General features: G+C 41.6%; 1 protein-coding gene across 4 annotated transcripts in view; it reads left to right on the top strand.

Moving 5' to 3' along the window:
* pdzd2 (PDZ domain containing 2) overlaps nucleotides 1-19,696 on the top strand; it is a 547,489-nt gene that overhangs the window by 477,074 nt on the left and 50,719 nt on the right. For all 4 annotated transcript variants that reach the window (XM_043687429.2, XM_087989833.1, XM_043687436.2 and 1 more), the window contains 3 exons: nucleotides 3,798-3,969; nucleotides 8,174-8,988; nucleotides 11,004-11,148. In XM_043687429.2, the coding sequence (XP_043543364.2) occupies nucleotides 3,798-3,969; nucleotides 8,174-8,988; nucleotides 11,004-11,148 (1,132 nt within the window). The remainder of the gene's footprint in view (nucleotides 1-3,797; nucleotides 3,970-8,173; nucleotides 8,989-11,003; nucleotides 11,149-19,696) is intronic.

Raw genomic sequence — 19,696 nt, 5'->3', positions numbered from 1 at the left:
GTCAATGCTGAAATAGATGTTTAAATAGCCAGAAAATCAAGTGTTATAGGGAAAAGGCAGGAAAGTGAAGTTGACGATTATATCTGAAGTCTGTTTTTTGTATAAAATTGCCAAAAGAATTTAAACACAAATAAAATTTTTTTTTTGGTTAGTAAAGTAGGAAAGACACATATCACGTGGAAAATGAACCTAAATGGAATATTTAAGCAAAGGGACAAGGTTTACTAGACAAATACCTGGAATGAACAGATTACCTTGCAAGGAAAGGTTAGATGGACTAGGCCTGCATCCTCTGGAGTTTAGAAGAGTCAGAGATGACTTAGTTGAAAAATGCAGGATTCTAAGGGGACTTGACCGGTTGGATGTTGAAGATTCCCTGTTGTGGAAGAATCTAAAACTAAGGGCCATGGTTTAAAAATAAGGAGGCACCCATTACAAACAGAGATTAAGAAACATTTTTTCTGTCTGGGTTGTGTGTCTTTGGAATTCCCTTCCTCAAAATATAGTGAATGCAGGATCTTTAATTATTTTTTGGGCAGAGGTAGGCAGATTCTCGACGACCAAGTGAATGAAAGAATTTTGGTAAGAGTTGAGGCTAATGTCAGATCATCCATGATCTTACTGATCAGCAGAGTAGACTCAAAGGGCCGTGCGGCCTATTTTAGATTCTTGTTCAAATGTTCATGTTTATCAGACCAGCCATGATCTCATTGAATGGCAATGGGCTGAATGGCCACCTTTTGCTCCTATGTCTTGTAGTCTGACTTATGCCTGACTATTTTCCCACTGGTGGTGGCCCAGAAATTTCAGCCTAGGAATCAGCTTGACTTGCCTCTAAATTGTCTGCTGTGTATTTATATCTTAATGTGTCTTGAACCATCATTGGACAGTGTACTCAATGTGAAGCATGAATAGAGCATCAAACTTTTTAAGCATGAGTTGCCCTTAGTTATATACTTTAGTTCTGGAGATAAAGAGGAACTTCTTCACTTAAGTGCCAGTAAATCTTGAAACTCTCTACCCAATAGGGATGAGGAGATCCAGTCATTGAGAATATTCGAGATGAATTTGAGAGATTTTTACATAATAAAAATATCAAAGTGTATGCAGATTGTGTGGAAAAAGGTATTGAGATAGACAACCAGCCATAATCTTGCAAATGGGAGAGCAGGAGGGTGAGACTGAATAGTCTACTCCTGTTTCTATTTCTTATGTTCCTCTATTAACCATCTCTTTCCCCCCATCTCCATTGATAAATAGATTTGTATTGAGATAATCAAAAGTTTTAAAACTGAAATATATTCTCAGTTCGTCATACATGCTGATGGTGGTTTTTATGGAGGCATGTTTTGGTTCACAATTGTTTAGCATATTTGAGTGAAGTGAACACAGGTTATGTGAGAAGTGAAGGAAACTACCAATAATGAGGTGCTACTAACTGTGTACCAGGTTTTTCAAAGTTGGTCTCACAGTTTGACCTGTTGTCCCATAAATTAAACAATTCTCCCTAATTTTCGTTATCTCAACAGCCCAAGGGAGACTGAACTTGGAAGTCTCCTCTTCCACTTGCCTTTTTGTTTCCTTAATCATGTGCATAGTGGCTGATAGTCATCAGGCTCATCATTCCCCATATATCTCCAGCTCTTATGGCCACTCACAACCCTGGTCCCATGGCTGAAGAGTCCTTTACTTTGTAAGACTCATGCTACAGTATTTTCTTGTACCCTCCCTGAAAACACTGGAGTCTGAGTTCTGGATGTTAGCCATGGATTAATCAGAGGGAGGGACCTAGTGATAAATTAATACAATCCTAACAAACAGAGAGAGAACAAGGTACTCCAAGCACATGCTCAGCAACAGGACAAAACAGTAATATTTACTGAGAGAAATTTGCTGTCATCAAATTACTAAGTGGCATCAGGAGACCTAAAGATACTCACGTAGTGAAATTAAGAAATTTTTGGCATGGGTTGAAAGTAACTGCAAAAAATGAGCCGTACATCATGTTCTTATTTTAAAAAGACCTGCAAGCTTTGAATCATCCAATTCATGTTTCACTTAAACACTTATTGTTGGAGTGGGATATATAGTAACAAACTCTCTTAGGATCTTTAATCAAAGGCTGAGTAATGAATACAATTAGACAGTGCTACTCTGTTGTTGCCAGACTTAGTACATTTCACTCAATGGTGAAAAGATTGGTAACTGTACTCCTAAATCACACCCTTTTATAATCAGATGAAGGTCCGCTTATGCAACCTTACAAAAGAGTATTGTGTATCTGATTAGAATATATAGGAGAGATTTTCCTCTTTCCTGTACCTTGACGACATCCTGTTTCCAGGTGCAGGATAAAAGAACAGAGAGTTCTTATCTCCAGTATCCGCCCCCATATTTGCTGAACAGAAATTTTATAGGAACCTTAACTTGTGTAACTGGGCTTGTGTCTGCAGAATTAATATTCCGATCTCACCCATCCTGCCCCCCTTCTACTTTACAGAGAAGGTATCAAAAAGCACCAGCCTGTGTGTCTTAGAGGAGACCAGTGTGGGATTGTTTTATTGATTTTGTCCTACGGTGTTCAGTTTGGTCTGCAAATTGCAACATATTAATCAGGGCCATTTTTGACACTCAGTGATTGCAATAATGAAGATATCACACTTAACAGTTAACATTTGAGGCCTGCATCATCACTTTCTGGCAATAACCAGCACAGGCACATACTCTGAGTCTTACTTTTAATGAAAGGTTTCCTGGGTTGCAACATGCTGTAGGTAGGAATTTTTATGAATAGCAATAAAAGTAAATTAGTGAGAGAGTGATATGGGCCAAAGTTGCAGTTGACTTTTTCATTAAAGCTTGAATCTTAGGGTGGTTACAGCACAGCAGGAGACCACGCAATCAGTTGTGTCCATGCTAGCCTTGTGCAAAAACAGTTCAGCTATCCTATATCCTTGTCCGATAGTCCTGCAAATCTTTTCTCTTCCACTAATTATCCAAAAAAAAGGCTACAGTTGAGACTGTCTCTGCCACACTGTCAAAGAGTACATTTCAGATCCGAACCATTCACTGCATAAAATAAATTTTCCTCATGTTACCTTTGTTATTTTGCCATCCACCCAAATTTGGTTCTTGAGCGTTCTACCAATAACAAGAACAACTTATAGCATCTTACACAACACAATTACTCATACAACAATGGAGTTTTATAAATCAAAGTGTGACATAGGCACGTAAGGAAATAATAGGTCAGATAAACAAAAGCTCGCACAAAGAGGTAGATTTTAAAGAGTGTCTTAAAGAAGGAATGTGGTAGAGATGTAGGTACAGGTATGTTTCAGAGCTTATGGCCAAGCATCTGATGAAACAGCCACTTATGGTAGAGCAGTTATAATTGAAAATACCCATGAGGCCAGGATTAGAGGAATGCTAATATCTCAGAGAGTATTATGTTGGAGAAGAGACAGATAGAGTCAAGACCATTGAAAAGAATTGAAAACCAGGATGAGATTTTTATTGACAATCTAAGGTCTCAATTAATAACTCTCAAAAACATCAAGTATTTTCCCAGTCATGAATTCCTGCACTGACTCTGATCATTTAAATAGTCTTCCTATATCATGCTTTAATCTCTCAAAACTTTGTCATGAATTTCATAATTATTGTGTTGGTAAGGTGACATGAAGTAAGATGGAAGGAGGATAATGTAGAGCATAAACATTGCAGAGACATGTTGGATCGAAAAGCTTGTTTCTACAATATACTGTAATTTTTCATCTAATCCTGTTCTCTTTCAGCAAGGGTCACTGAGTTCAGAAACGGAACTCTCCCAGTACTTTTCCCACCATGTTCCCAGCCAGTCGTCACTCTCAGACACAATGTTAACAGCTTCCAGTGAGGAAGAACACCTGCGGCAGAAGAGCACAAGTAACTCTTTAGATGACAGTGTTGTTTCTCCTCTGAATTCAGGTATGACTTATTCTAACTATTGTTTCTTAATGATACTGGGATGAAATCAGAAATCAGAGGATTTATTTTCTTGGAGTTGGTGGGGGGGGCGCGAATCAGGGGAGAAGGCCTAGTGGTATTATCGCTGAACAGGTAACTCAGAGATCCAGGTAATGTTCTGGGGAGATGAGTTCAAATCCCTTATACTTACTTCTAAAACGTAACAATCCAGTTTGAGGCCCATTAGTGCCAGGTTAAAATTGACTCCACGATCTTTGTCCAACCTATCAAAGAGGCTTGATTTGAATCTGAGCATCCTGATCTGAGGAAGACCCCAGTGAAATGCTCGTGTTGACTGATTCGTAGAAAAGTTCTGAGAGAGTTTTGCTTCTAAATAACACTTTGATTCTGATTGACTCCTGTGTATTTCCAGCTGTTCTTGTTTCAAAATTTACCATTTCATCTCTTCTGTTTAAATAATAGTTACAGTTAATAATTTTCCTAATTTTGTACTGAGCTTTGCACAAACTAAAAACTTATGGGAATATAGTTTGTGAATCAGAAAATGCAGGAAATGAGAACAGTAGATGTCTCTTTGACTAATTCATAGCATCATAGAAAATAGGAGTAAGAGTAAGTGATTCCTCCCATTGAGCCTGCCCCACCATTCAGAATGATCATGGCTGATCCCATTCTCTCCCTATTTCATTGATGTCTTTGGTTTAGAAATATTTCTTAAATCTATGGACATCTGAGAAAGAAATGTTGGGATTATGAGCCATTTTCCTGGTACTATCTGTGGAAGATATGGGAAAAAGCAAGGATTATCATTAACTAGAAACGCACCAGAAATAGCCAAAAAAAAAATTGGCTACAAGATAAGGTCAAAGAGTGGGAATTTTGCAGCAACTAACTCACCACCTGAATCTCCAAAGCCTGTCCACCATCTACAAAGCACAAGCCAAGTGTCTGGTGGAATACTCTCCAATTGCCTGGTTGAATACATCTCCAACATCACTTAAGAAACCCAACATCATCCAAAAAAAATCCCTGCTTAGTTAGCACACATTCACTAATTTAAATATTCACTTCTTCCATCATGGCATAGAGTGCTATCTACAAGGTGAACTTACCAACTAACCAGGGCCCTTTCAGCAGCACCTTCCAAACCCACGACCTCTACCATCTAGAAGCACAAGGCTTCAGACTCATGGGAAGACCATCAAGTGCATGTTCTTCTCCAGGCCATACAGCATCCTGACTTGGAAACAAATGCTGCCCCTTTGCTGTAGCTGGGTCAACATCCTGGAAGTCCCTTCCTAACAACACTGTAGGCGTAACTACACTGCATTGGCTGCAGTGATTCAAAAAGACGTCTTAACCACCAACTGCTCAAGGACATTTAGGGATAGCCAACAATTGCTGATCTTCCATGATAGAATTGAAAAAAGAGGTGGGAGCTGATGGGACCAATTTTACTATCTCCCCCATGAGATATAGAAAATGAGAGGGAAAGTATGTTACTTCATAGGATTGTCACAAGATTTTCATGACTTCAGTTGAAGGGCAGTTGAGGACCAGCTTAACCTGTCAAAAGGATTAAAGCAGCCTTGGTCAATGTAGCCCTGAAAATAGCAAAGGCTTTAATAGTAGGGATTGAACAAAGTCCTTCTTCTAACTGATGGGTTGTTAGGCGTACAGTAATTTTTTTTCATTATAGGCAATTAGAAACAGGAGTAGACTATTTCAACTCATCAAGCCTGCTCACGACTGATCGTTTACAGTTGGTTCTGCTGTAACATGAGTTTCTTCAACAAAAATTTTGACCATTGTTTGTAGAATGTGAACTTTCTTTACCTGTATTGGCTATAATACGATTCCAGCCACATTAGTTTAAATGGTGCCTCTATTGCGCAATTTTCTTATAACATGAGATCGCACAAGAACAGAACTATCGCGTTATATCAGAACTGACTGTACTTTAACACACTTTGCTATAGAACCACCATATCACATGATTAATTAGATTCAGAAGACTCTTAATTTCCATCTTGAATGTGGTCAATGATTGACTTTCGACAACTTCTAGGGTAGAGAATTCCAATGATTCACTGCCTTCCAAGCGAAAAAATGTCTCCTAATCTCAGTCTTAAATGGTCTACCCCTTATTTTAAGGTTACATGCCCTGGTTCCAGATTCACCAGCCAGCAGAAACATCTTCTTCACATCCGCTTTGTATGTGTTTGCTAAGTTTCAATGAGATCACCTCTTATTATTTGTAACTCTAGAGAATGCAAGCTTAGTTTCTCACCATGAAACATATCTGCCAACCAAAAATAGTCTGGTGAACCTCTGATCCACTCCCTCTAAAGCAAATATTTTCTTAATTACATGCAGAGACCACAATTATACACAGTGCTACAGATGCAGTCACACCAGTGCTCTATAGAATTGCAGAAAGTCATAGAGTCATAGGATCATACAGCCTGTAAACAGACACATCGTCCATGCCAACCAAGTTTTCCAGATAAACTAATCCCACTTGCCTGCATTTGGTCCATATCCCTCTAAACCTTTCCTATTCATGTATCTATCCAAATGTCTTTCAAATGTTGTAACTGTACCTGCATCTACAATTTCGTCTGACAGTTCATTTCCATACACAAACTATCCTCCTGTGTGAAAAGGTTGCCCCTCAGGTTCCTTTTAAATCTTTCTCCTCTCACCTTAAAAATATGCCCCCTAGTTTTGAACTCACCCACCCTAGGGAAAGGACCTTTGCTATGCCCCTCATGATTTTATAAACCCCTGTAAGATCACTCCTCAACCTCTTACGCTCCAGTGAAAAATGTCCCAGGCTATCGTCATAACTCAAATCTTCCAATCCCAGCAACATTCTCATAATTTTTTTCTGAACCATTTCCAATTTAATAATATCCTGTACTGAACATAGCCTCACCCATGTCCTGTACAACCGCAACATGACGTCCCAACACCTATATTCAATGGACTGAGCAATGAAGGCAAGCATGCTAACCACCCTGTCTACCTGTGATGCAACTTTGAAAGAACTATGTACCTGTACCCCAGACTTATCATTAACTGTATAAGTCCTGCCCTTGTCTATTTTATTAAAATGCAGTACCTTGCATTTATCTAAATTAAACTCCACCTGGCACTCCTCAGCCCATTGGCCCAATTAATCAAGATCCCTTTGTAATCTGAGATAACCTTCCTCACTGCCTCACTGTCAACTATGCCACCAGTTTTTGTGTCATATGCAAATGTAATAACCATGTCTCCTAAATTCTCACCCTAATTGTTTAGTGGACCCAGCACTGATGTCTGGTCAAAGGCCTCCAGTCCGATAAACAACCCTTCACCACCATTTTCTGCCCCTTACTATCAAGCCAATTTTGTATCCAATTGGCAAGCTATCCCTGAATCCCATGTGATATAACTTTCCTAATTAGTCTACCATACAAAACTTGCCAAAGATTTTACTAACATCCATGTAGACAATGTTTTCCACTTTGCCCTCATCATTACTTTTGGTTACATCCTCAAAAACTCAAATCAAGTTTGTGAGACATGATTTCCCACTCACAAAGCAATGCTGACTATCCCTAATCAGTCCTTGCCTCTCCAAATGCGCATAAATTCTCTCTTTCAGAATACTCTCCAACAACTTAGTAATCACTGATGTCTAATTCACAGAGCTACATTTCCCAGGCTTCATACAGCCTTTCTTAAATAAAGACACTACATTAGCCACCCTTCAATCCTCTGGCACCTCACCATGTCTTTGAATGATGCAAATATCATTCTAGGGGCCCCACAATTTCTTTACTAACTTCCCATAACATCTTTGCTCAAATTCTCTTGCAATGAAGATGATTATACTGTTAGTTTTTCTAATTTTCTGCTACAGCTTTTACAAACTCATGAACGGGACACCCAGGTCACTTGTGACAGCAGTACTTTCCAACCTGTCACTAATTGATAAATACGCTGTCTCACTGTTGGTAATGTTACATTTACTTACTTTATATTCCATTTGCCATGTTCTTGTCCCTTCCCTTAGCCTGTCCAAGTCCCCTTTTCATCCTCACAACTTATATTCCCACCGAGTTTGGTCATAATTTGTCTTAACTTTTCTTTAAGGAAATAACTTGGTGGGTACTTCCAAATGAATATAACAAAAAAAATTTACATGTATTTTTAGTGCCCAAGGAAACTGGAGTGCCGAAGCCAGAGGTGTCCTCCATGTCCCTCAGCAATGGGAAATCTGTTGTACCTAAGAACAAACACATGGAATTGGCTCGACAGGCCAGTCCAAGTGAGAGCCCCAAATCCATTCGCAGCCCTCTTCTACGGCAGAGAAGGGTCATTTGCTATGATGACATCAGTGATGATGAAGACTTTGTGAAGGTTGAGGATAGCGCTCGACTCAAAATGCTTCAAATCACACAGAAGATGCCCGAGGAAGACTCAGGAATTATTATAGCCACATCTTCTGTTGAAGTGGATGATTTAAGCCAAGATGGTGAGTTGTTGAGAAATGTCAGCAGCAATGGTGCCCTACCTCAGTACGGCAGCTCATTAGAGTCTGAGGACAGTTCAATGGAGCAAATGGTTGACTCTCCCTTCATGCCACTTAAATTCTTTGAATCATCCAGTTCCACTGACACTAATCATAGCAACCTTGTGATCAAGGAGTCTCAGGTGGAGTCCAAGCGATCACCCAAACTTGAACACAAAGCTGTCACTCGAGTGAAGAGCATGATGAGCATTGAATGCCCACCAAACCTCTTGAAGCAGAAGAATGAGGAGCATCATTCCCCTCCCACCAAACCCACTGCAAGGCCACTGCCTCATAGCAAAAAGACTGAGATGGGAGACACCTCAGTAATGTGCTGCACAGAAACAATACATCTCACACGGGAAAAATCAGAATCATTTGGATTGGATTTGGAAATCAAGGTTTCTCCTTTAAGAGTTCTGATAAGAGGCTTACAACCAAGTGGAGCAGCTGAGAGAGTAAGTTAACAGTTTACTTGTTTGTTTCATTATTTATAATGTATAAATAAATTAACCTACTAATTGGGAAATAACGCTCAAACTACCTGGGAATTTAGTAAATCTAAGTGACAATAAAAAGGTGAAAATATGGAATAAAAACTGAAAGAACTGCGAATGCTGTAAATCAGAAACAAAAGCAGAGGAGTTCTGAGCAAGGGTCACTTGACCTGAAATGTTAACTCTGATTTCTCTCCACAGATACTTCCCGACTTGCTAAGCTTTTCCAGCAATTTCTGTTTTTGTTTCAGGTGCAAATATGCGTTTGTTCCCTTAGCCGGTATTAAGAATAATGCAATTAACGTAACTGAAATATTGTAAATGCAGATCATGTGATGTTTGTTTGTGAAATGTTCCACCACTTCTGGTTCGGTGGTGGATGTAATCGACAGACATGTCTGAGAACCTTGAACAAGGAATGAGGCCAATGATTAGCTGCAGTCATTTTGTTGGAGAGCTCAATGGCCATAGATATTGAATTATGGCTTGGATTGGATTGGACAAGTGGTTCAATATACAGTCTGGCTTCGCTGGAATCATAACCAACATATGCAATTGTAATTGTTGATTTTGTCAGATTAGCATGGTATTTTGATCAAATCTGAATAAAATTGAGGAGTTGATTTCAGTTTGAAGTTTATGTTGGACAATAAATGGCACTTATGGTATTTTATGTTTTACAGAACACAGGAAAGGCTATTTCAATGTACTATATGGTTCATTCATCTACTTTCTTTAATTAAGACTATTTATTGACCCAAGGCTCAGTCTAAATAGAATGCATGTCATCATAGTCTACTGTGAAAAAGATTCAATTAGCACATTATGATAGGGTCTGGTGGCCTCTTGTACTGAGTATCAGTTCTTGGAGATGATCTCTGAGCATTGTTTTAATTTATTGAGATGCTGTGGAGTGAACAATCTACCATGGACAATAGAAGATATGAGGTGTGCTGTTGAAAGTGGCCACTGACACTGAGTTCCAAAAACATTTTAAAGGCCATATAAACATTGTAAGGAACAAGAACATTGATGTCGACATTTAACTGAATTCAGTCGCATGAGCAGCTATAGAGACCAAGTGCATTTTTATATGATCTGGGATTTTTCCCTCTTTGTTTTATGCCTGCCCTCTGTAGGGATTGATGCTTTACTGGAGTCTATTTCCACAGTCAGTTGGCTCAATTAGTTGGATGACAGAGTAACACCAAGAGCGCAATTTGAATTCCTGCACTGCTTCCTGCTTATCATGAAGGTCCCACCTACTCAACTTTGCTCCTCACCTGAAGTGTGGTGACTGTCAGGTTAAATCACCAGCTGTCATCTTACTCTCTCTCTCTCGCTGTAATGAGAGAACAGCCCTATGGTTCTCTGGGGCTATGGCAACTTTACCTTACTTCCATAGACACTGAAATGCTTATTTGGGTGACCAGTTGTCATGTATGAGCAACGACAATAGGGAGTTTCGACAAGTTATCTGAGCAGGTGAGTCAACATAACAGCTGGCAGTCACCTTCTGCTCTTCCAATACCAGCATTTAGTGCTGGAGTTAACCGGAAGATGATCAGGAAGCCCTAATCTACCCCACCCTCCCCCACCCAGTCCAACAGTAACCTGAAACCAGCTTTATTTCTACTCCTCATGTTTGAAATCAGGTAACACTTATCGAGCTGAGACAGATTGTACCTCAACATCAAGCAGTATCTCACATGGTGAACTTACATTTCCATATTTAAATTTTGCAATTGTTGTTTCAAAAGTTTCACTTGTAGCCAGTAAACTCAGAACAATTCAAAATTGTAGCCAGATCATTACTGTGTCTGAATTGTGCTATAAATGGTGTACTTTAAACTTCTGATGGTTGAGTTTCTATCGTAATTGTGTGTCTCACTATTCATTACCTAGACTTTACACTTTGCCCGTTTGTTATGAGACAATTACAGTTACACACATAACCATGGCATTATGTTTTCCAGGAATCTAAAGGAAAGCTTGGTCCCGGAGATGAAATTGTCTTGATTAATAACACACCTGTCTTCAGCATGTCTTACCAAGAAACCTGTAACTTTGTGTACAACCTCCCACCTTCCATCACACTCGAAGTACGCAAACCAATATCAGGTAAGTAAAGAGTTAGGTTTTGAGCAGAGTTTGTGTTTGTGAAAAAGTATTATTTTCTCCTATTAGGGTGCCTTCTCTCATGAGAAAGGTGGATGCAAGCAAATCAAAATGGTTGCATTCCAATGTAAATGCAACCATTTTGCTTTCCTATTGTGTAGCCATGAGATTGTATACCAAATGCACCCAATAGAAATTACTTACTTGCTCATCTTATAAAAACCCTTTCACAAAAGGACTGTCTAGGACCTACTTTCCAATCAACTTGTTCAGAGATGTTATTACACACTTCTGGGGCAGGTGGGATTTGAACCATGTCTCTCAGTTCACAGTTAGGTACACTGCCACTGTATCACAAGATGGCCAACGAGACTGTCCAGGAAGCTGATGCCAATTATTTAATTGACCTGATTAAATTCAGTCAATAAATGAGGAAATGAGCAGGCTGTCATAGTGCAGTGGTAGTAATCCTCCTCCTCAGCCAGATGGTCTGGGTTCAAGTCCTTCCTCCTCGAGGGATGTGTTATAACATTAGGGGCTTGGTTAACTCAGTTGGCTGGAGAGCTGATTTACAATGCAGAGTGACACCAACAGCATGGGTTCCATTCTCACACTGGCTGAGGTTATAATAAAGGGCTTTCCTTTTCAACTTCTTCCCTCTCCTGATGCATGATGACCGTCAGGTTAGACCACTACTAGTCATCTCTCTCTTATGAGGTGGAAGTGCTGGTGTTGGACTGGGGTGGACAAAGTTAAATATCACACAACACCAGGTTATAATCCAACAGGTTTATTTCTATTTCCAAATAAACCTGTTGGACTATAACCTGGTGTTGTGTGATTTTTAACTCTGTTATGGGAGCAGCCCTAGGGTTTGGAAAGACTATGGCAACTTAACTTTTATAAAAGGTTGATTGAAAAAGTGCTGCTTGTGTTGTTGATGTTTTACTGAAAAGCACTGTTTTATTATACATTTTCCAGCAAATTCTGTAATAACGATATTGCTGAAAGTGACACATTTTGTCAAAGCTTTTCACTTTTTTCAGCACTATTCATTTCCTGAATTGTACAGATGACTATTCATAACAGCAATTAATTCTGCAGTTATCCAAAAATCTAGCCTGTATTTAAAACCAGAATGGTAGGATAATCATTATTTATTGCAATCTGTTTTTCACTTTCTTACTCCAGGAGCAAATTCAAGATAAAACTAAAAATCACTCAACATCAGGTTATAGTCCAACAGGTTTATTTGGAAGCACTAACTGTTGGAGCGCTGCTCCTTCATCAGGTGATTGTGGAGTAAAAGATTGTAGGGCACAGAATTTCTCGCAAAAGTTTACATTGTAATGTAACTGAAATTATATATTGAAAAAGACCTGGATTGTTTGTTAAGTGTCTCATCTTTTACAATGGGCATGTTGGTTTCAGTTCTTTCATATGTAAATCGCAGGGCATCCTTGCTTGCAGCGTATGAGATAGACAATGTTGAGATAGACAATGAGTACCTATCACGAACCTGGTCTTCCCCACACCTGCACTTCTGGCCTTCAAACACCACCAAACCTCAAACAGACCATCATTCACAGCAAACCACCCGGCTTTCAGGACAACACCATACAACCTTGTCATGGTAGACACTGCAAGGTGTGTCAGAGGGTCAACATGGATACCACCATTGCACATGGGGACACCTCTCACCATGTACGAGGTAGGTACTCATGTGACTCAGATAACATTGTCTATCTCATACGCTGCAGGCAAGGATGCCCTGAGGCATGGTACATTAGTAAGACCAAGCAGAGGCTAAGGCAATGGATGAATGGACATCGCATAACAATCAACAGACAGGAATGTTCCCTCCCAGTCGGAAAACACTTCAGCAGTCTGGGAAATTCGACCTCAGACCTTCGAGTGACCGTCCTCCAAGGCGGACTTCGGGACAGTTAACAATGCAAAGTGGCCGAGCAGAGGCTGATAGCCAAGTTCGGTGCCCATGGGGGTGGCCTCAACTGGCACCTCAGGTTCATGTCACATTACAGGTGACCCCACTGCACTGCATGACATATACACGTGCGCACACACACATATGCACAGGCGCACACACTCACACAGCCCCTCTCTCATACACAAGCTCTCTCTCATATGCTCACAGATACACTCCCACACTGACACATGCACCCTCTCACAGCTTATGCCCCTTTACACTCACACATACAGACACTCTCTCTCAGACACTCATCCCACACACCCCCACCCCCACCCCCACCCCACACACACACACATATATATAAGTTTGTGGGGTGAGCTTGTACTTGCAGAATTACATTTTATTTTGCTCAAAAACTGCATGAATCCATGTAAGATTCTGTAAACCCTTTTTTAGATTAGAAACAGTCTGAACATTCTGGCACAGACAGTCTCACACAGGGCAACTCGCACAGACACCTCACACAGGGCTCCTCACACAGACACCTCACACAGGGCAACTCCCACCTTCAGTGCTTTATCTGGGCCAACATGGCACCTGTTGTTAAAGTTCACTTGAGAATGTAACTTTAAGAAAGTTCTGATATTTACGTATGAAAGAACTGAAACCAACATGCCCATTGTAAAAGGTGAGAGATTAAACAAACAATCCAGGTCTTTTCCAATATATAATTTCAGTTACATCACAATGTAGACTTTTGCAAGAAATTCTGTGTCCTACGATCTTATGCTCCACAACCACCTGATAAAGGAGCAGCACTCCGAAAGCTAGTGCTTCCAAATAAACCTGTTGGACTATAGCCTGGTGTTGTGTGATTTTTAACTTTGTAATCCCCAGTCCAACGCCAGCATCTCCAAATCAAGATAAAATTGGCCCTGTAATAATAGACCTACATTCAGCCAGCATCACAGAATTTATTCTTCCCTTGTCTCTACTTAAGCATGTTGCTTTGTCCAAGAAATGGGATGTGTATGGGACAAAACTGGAGTGTCCTGCCCAGGAGTTGATGCCACATTTGTGCCTGACAGTCTTTTAACTCCTGTGTGTCTCAGTACTTATTAGACCTTTGCAGGAAAAGGCCAAAGATCTTTGTGAAATATGAAAGGTGAGGGTCTGAAAACATCCACTTACTCATCAATACTCTTTTAACTTTTTACTGAGCGACTGACATATGTTGTCGCCCCACTGAAGAAATCTGGCAATGGACAATAGGTGCAGGAGTATACCATTCTGCCCTTCGAGCCAGCACCACCATTCATTATGATTATGGCTGATCATCCTCAATCAGTATCCTGTTCCTGCCTTATCCCCATAACCCTTGATTCCACTATCCTTAAGAGCTCTATCCAACCCTTTCTTGAAAGTATCCAGAGACTGGGCTTCCACAGCCTTCTGGGGCAGAGCATTCCATACACCCACCACTCTCTGGGTGAAGAAGTTTCTCCTCAACTCTGTTCTAAGTGGCCTACCCCTTATTTTTAAACTGTGACCTTTGGTTCGGGACTCACCCATCAGCGGAAACATACTTCCTGCCTCCAGAGTGTCCAATTCTTTAATAATCTTATATGTATCAATCAGATCCCCTCTCAGCCTGATTAAATCAAGTGTATACAGTTGCTCCAATCTTTCAGCGTAAGATAGTCCAACCATTCCAGGAATTGACCTCGTGAATCTACGCTGCACTCCCTCAATAGCCAGAATGTCTTTCCTCAAATTTGGAGACCAAAACTGCGCACAATATTCCAGGTGCGGTCTCACCAGGGCCCTGTACAGCTGCAGACGGACTTCTATACTCAATTCCTCTTGTTATGAAGGCCAGCATGCTATTAGCTTTCTTCACTGCCTGCTGTACCTCCATGCTTGCTTTCATTGATTGATGTACAAGAACACCTAGATCTTGTTGTACTGCCCCTTTACCTAACTTAACTCCATTTAGGTAGTAATCTGCCATGCATTCGTCACCCTGTAATCTCCTAACATCCTCCTCACATTTCACCCTGCCACCCAGCTTTGTATCATCAGCAAATTTGCTAATATTACTTTTAATACCTTCATCTATATCATTAATGTACATTGTAAAAAGCACTGATCCCTGCGGCACACCACTGCTCACCGCCTGCCATTCCGAAAGGGAGCCGTTTATCACTACTCTTTGTTTCCTGTCAGCCAACCAATTTTCAATCCATGTCAGTATTTTGTCCCTAATACCACGCGCCCTAATTTTGATCACTAACCTCCTATGTGGGACTTTATCAAGGCTTTCTGAAAGCCCAGGTATACTACATCCACTGGATTTCCCTTGTCCATCTTCAGAGTTACATCCTCAAAAAATTCCAGAAGGTTAGTCAAGCATGATTTCCCCTTCATAAATCCATGCTGACTCTGACCTATCCTGTTACTGCTATCCAGATGTGTCGTAATTTCATCCTTTATAATTGACTCCAGCATTTTTCCCACCACTGAGGTCAGACTAACTGGTCTATAATTCTCTGTTTTCTCTCTCGCTCCTTTCTTAAAAAGTGGGACAACATTAGCCACCCTCCAATCCGCAGGAACTGATCCTGAATCTATAGAACATTGGAAAATGATCACCAACGCATCCATGATTTCTAGAGCCACCTCCTTCAGTACCCTGGGATGCAGACAATCAGGTCCCGGGGACTTATCAGCCTTCAGACCTAATAGTCTCTCCAACACCATTTCCTGCCTAATATAAATTCCCTTCAGTTCAGGTCCTTCATAAGATATAGGAGTGGAAGTAAGGCCATTCGGCCCATTAAGTCCACTCAGCCACTATTAGGCGGTTTTGTGGGAACGAGAGAGACTCACGTTTGGTATGTTGCCTCCCAGGTGCAAGGGTACGTGATGTCTCTGATCGTGTTTTCCGGGTCCTGGAGGGGGAGGGGGAGCAGCCCGAAGTCGTGGTCCATATTGGCACCAACGACATAGGTAGGAGGAGTGCCGAGGATGTAAGACAGGCTTTCAGGGAGCTAGGTTGGAAGCTCAGAGTTAGAACGAACAGAGTTGTTGTCTCTGGTTTGTTACCTGTGCCACGTGATAGAGATTCGAGGAATAGGGAAAGAGAACACTTAAATGTGTGGCTACAGGGATGGTGCAGGAGGGAGGGATTCCGGTTTTTGGATAACTGGGGTTCTTTCTGGGGACGGTGGGACCTCTATAAACAGGATGGTCTACACCTGAACCTGAGGGGCACCAGTATCCTTGGGGGGAGGTTTGCTAGTGCTCTTGGGGGGGGTTTAAACTAACTCTGCAGGGGCATGGGAACCCAGATTGTAGCTTCAGGGTGCAGGGCCTGGAGTGTAGGGAGGTTAGGAACATGGCATCAATTTCCAAGGAGGGTGTCTGTAAACAGGAAAGTGGCTTGAAGTGTGTATACTTCAATGCAAGAAGTATACGAAATAAGGTAGGTGAACTTGCAGCGTGGGTTGGTACCTGGGACTTCGATGTTGTGGCTATTACGGAGACATGGCTAGAACAGGGACAGGATTGGCTGTTGCAGGTTCCAGGATTTAAATGTTTTAGTAGGGTCAGAGGTGGGGGTAAAAGAGGGGGAGGTGTGGCATTGCTTGTCAAAGATAGTATTACAGTGGTGGAAAGGACGATGGATGAGGACTTGCCATCTGAGGTAGTTTGGGCTGAGGTTAGGAATAGGAAAGGTGAGGTCACCCTGTTAGGAGTCTTTTACAGGCCTCCTAATAGTCCTAGAATCATTGAAGAAAGGATAGGGAAGGTGATTCAGGAGATGAGTGACAGTAATCGGGTGGTTGTTCTGGGGGACTTTAACTTTCCTGATATTGATTGGGAAAGCTATAGCTCAAGTTCGTTAGATGGGTCAGTGTTTGTTCAATGTGTGCAGGAGAGTTTCCTGACACAATATGTAGACAGGCCAACAAGAGGTGAGGCCATACTGGATTTAGTTCTGGGTAACGAACCAGGCCAGGTGTTAGAATTAGAGGTAGGTGAGCACTTTGGGGATAGTGACCATAATTTGGTGATTTTTACTCTCGTGATGGAGAGGGATAAGTGTGTACTACAGGGCAAGAGTTATAGCTGGGGTCAGGGAAATTATGATGCGGTGAGGCATGACTTAGGATGTGTGGCTTGGAAAAGTAGACTCCAAGGCAAGAGTGTAAATGATATGTGGAGCTTGTTCAAGGAGCAACTATTGAGTGTCCTTGATAATTATGTACCTGTCAGGCAGGGAGGAAAGGGTCGTGCGAGGGAGCCGTGGTTTAATAAGGAATTGGAATCCCTTGTTAAATGGAAGAGGGCGGCCTATCTCAAGATGAGACGTGAAGGTTCAATTGGGGCGATTGAGAGTTATAGGGTAGCCAGGAAGGACCTGAAGAGAGAGCTAAGAGCAGCAAGGAGGGGACATGAAAGGTCCTTAGTCGGTAGGATTAGGGAAAACCCTAAGGCTTTCTATAGGTATGTTAGGAATAAAAGAATGACTAGGGTAGGAATAGGTCCAGTCAAGGATAGTAGTGGGAAGTTGCGTGTGGAGGCGGAAGAGATTGGGGAGACACTGAATGAATACTTTTCTTCAGTATTTACTCAGGAACAGGGCATTGTCGTCGATGTGAATACTGAGTCACAAATAAGTAGAATGGATGGCTTTGAGGTATGTAGAGAAGAGGTGTTGGAAATCCTGTAAAAGGTGAAAATAGATAAGTCCCCTGGGCCTGATGGCATTTATCCTAGGATTCTCTGGGAAGCAAGGGAGGAGATTGCAGAGCCATTGGCCTTGATTTTTATGTCCTCTTTGTCTACAGGAGTAGTGCCAGAAGACTGGGGGATAGCAAATGTGGTTCCCTTGTTCAAAAAAGGGAGTAGGGATAACCCAAGTAACTATAGGCCGGTGAGTCTCACTTCTGTTGTGGGCAAAGTCTTAGAGAGAATTGTAAGGGATAGGATTTATGCACATCTGGATAGGAATAATGTGATCAAGGATAGTCAGCATGGTTTTGTGAAGGGCAGGTCGTGCCTCACAAACCGTATTGAATTCTTTGAAAAGGTGACGAAGGAGGTTGATGAGGGGAAAGCGGTAGATGTGGTATATATGGATTTTAGTAAGGCGTTTGATAAGGTTCCCCATGGTAGGCTACTGCAGAAAATATGGAGATATGGCATTGAGGGAGAGTTGGAGGTTTGGATTAAGAATTGGCTGGATGGAAGAAGACAGAGGGTAGTAGTTGATGGCAAAGTTTCTTCATGGAGTGCCGTCACTAGCGGTGTTCCGCAAGGATCTGTTTTGGGACCATTGCTGTTTGTCATTTTTATAAATGACCTGGAAGAGGGGTTAGAAGGTTGGGTGAGCAAGTTTGCGGATGATACGAAAGTCAGAGGAGTTGTTGACAGTGAGGAAGGATGTGGCAGGTTACAGCAGGATATAGAGAAGCTGCAGAGCTGGGCAGAAAGGTGGCAAATGGAATTCAATGTAGCTAAGTGTGAGGTGATTCACTTTGGGAAGAATAACAATAAAGATGGGGTACTGGGCTAATGGTCGGATACTTGGTAGTGTGGATGAGCAGAGGGATCTTGGTGTCCATGTACACAGATCTCTGAAAGTTGCAACCCAGGTAAATAGTGCGGTGAGGAAGGCATATGGCGTACTGGCTTTTATTGGTAGAGGAATTGAGTTCCGGAGTCCTGAGGTCATGATGCAGTTGTATAAGACTCTGGTGCGGCCGCATCTGGAATATTGTGTGCAGTTTTGGTCGCCATACTATAGAAAGGATGTGGAGGCACTGGAACGGGTGCAGAGGAGGTTTACCAGGATGTTGCCTGGTATGGAAGGAAGATCGTATGAGGAAAGACTGAGACACTTGGGGCTGTTTTCATTAGAGAAAAGAAGGTTTAGGGGTGACTTGATTGAGGTGTACAAGATGATTAGGGGGTTAGATAGGGTTGACAGTGTGAACCTTTTCCCGCGTATGGAGTCGGGTATTACAAGGGGGCATAGCTTTAAATTAAGGGGGGGTAGATATAGGACTGAAGTTAGGGGTAGGTTCTTCACTCAGCGAGTCGTAAGTTCATGGAATGCCCTGCCAGTAGCAGTGGTGGACTCTCCCTCTTTATGGGCATTTAAGCGGGCATTGGATAGGTATATGGAGGATAGTGGGTTAGTATAGGTTAGGTGGGCTTGGATCGGCGCAACATCGAGGGCCAAAGGGCCTGTACTGCGCTGTATTCTTCTATGTTCTATGTTCTATGTTCTATTACATCTTGGAGATTGCTTGTGTCTTCCCCAGTGAAGACAGATCTAAAGTACCAATTCAACTTTTCTGCCATTTCTTTGTTCCCCGTAATAAATTCACCCATTTCTGTCTTCAAGGGCCCAATTTTAGTCTTAACCATTTTTTTTTCTTTTCACATACCTAAAAAAGCCTTTACTATCCTCCTTTATATTCTACCCTGAGGAGCACAATCCCTAAAAAAAAAGGTCAAAACGATAAATGTTTTAAAAATGGAAGTTTCTTTACGTACCAAGTTGTGGTCAGGCATGCTTGACCAAGCCTCACTCAACAACCCCTGAGTACC

Source organism: Chiloscyllium plagiosum, unplaced genomic scaffold, assembly GCF_037043375.1.
Source record: "Chiloscyllium plagiosum isolate Xiang-an unplaced genomic scaffold, Cpla_swu_hap1 HiC_scaffold_1, whole genome shotgun sequence".
NCBI lineage: Eukaryota > Metazoa > Chordata > Chondrichthyes > Orectolobiformes > Hemiscylliidae > Chiloscyllium > Chiloscyllium plagiosum.
The sequence above is the reverse complement of the archived record's forward strand: the minus strand, read 5'-3'. Positions and strand labels throughout refer to the sequence as shown.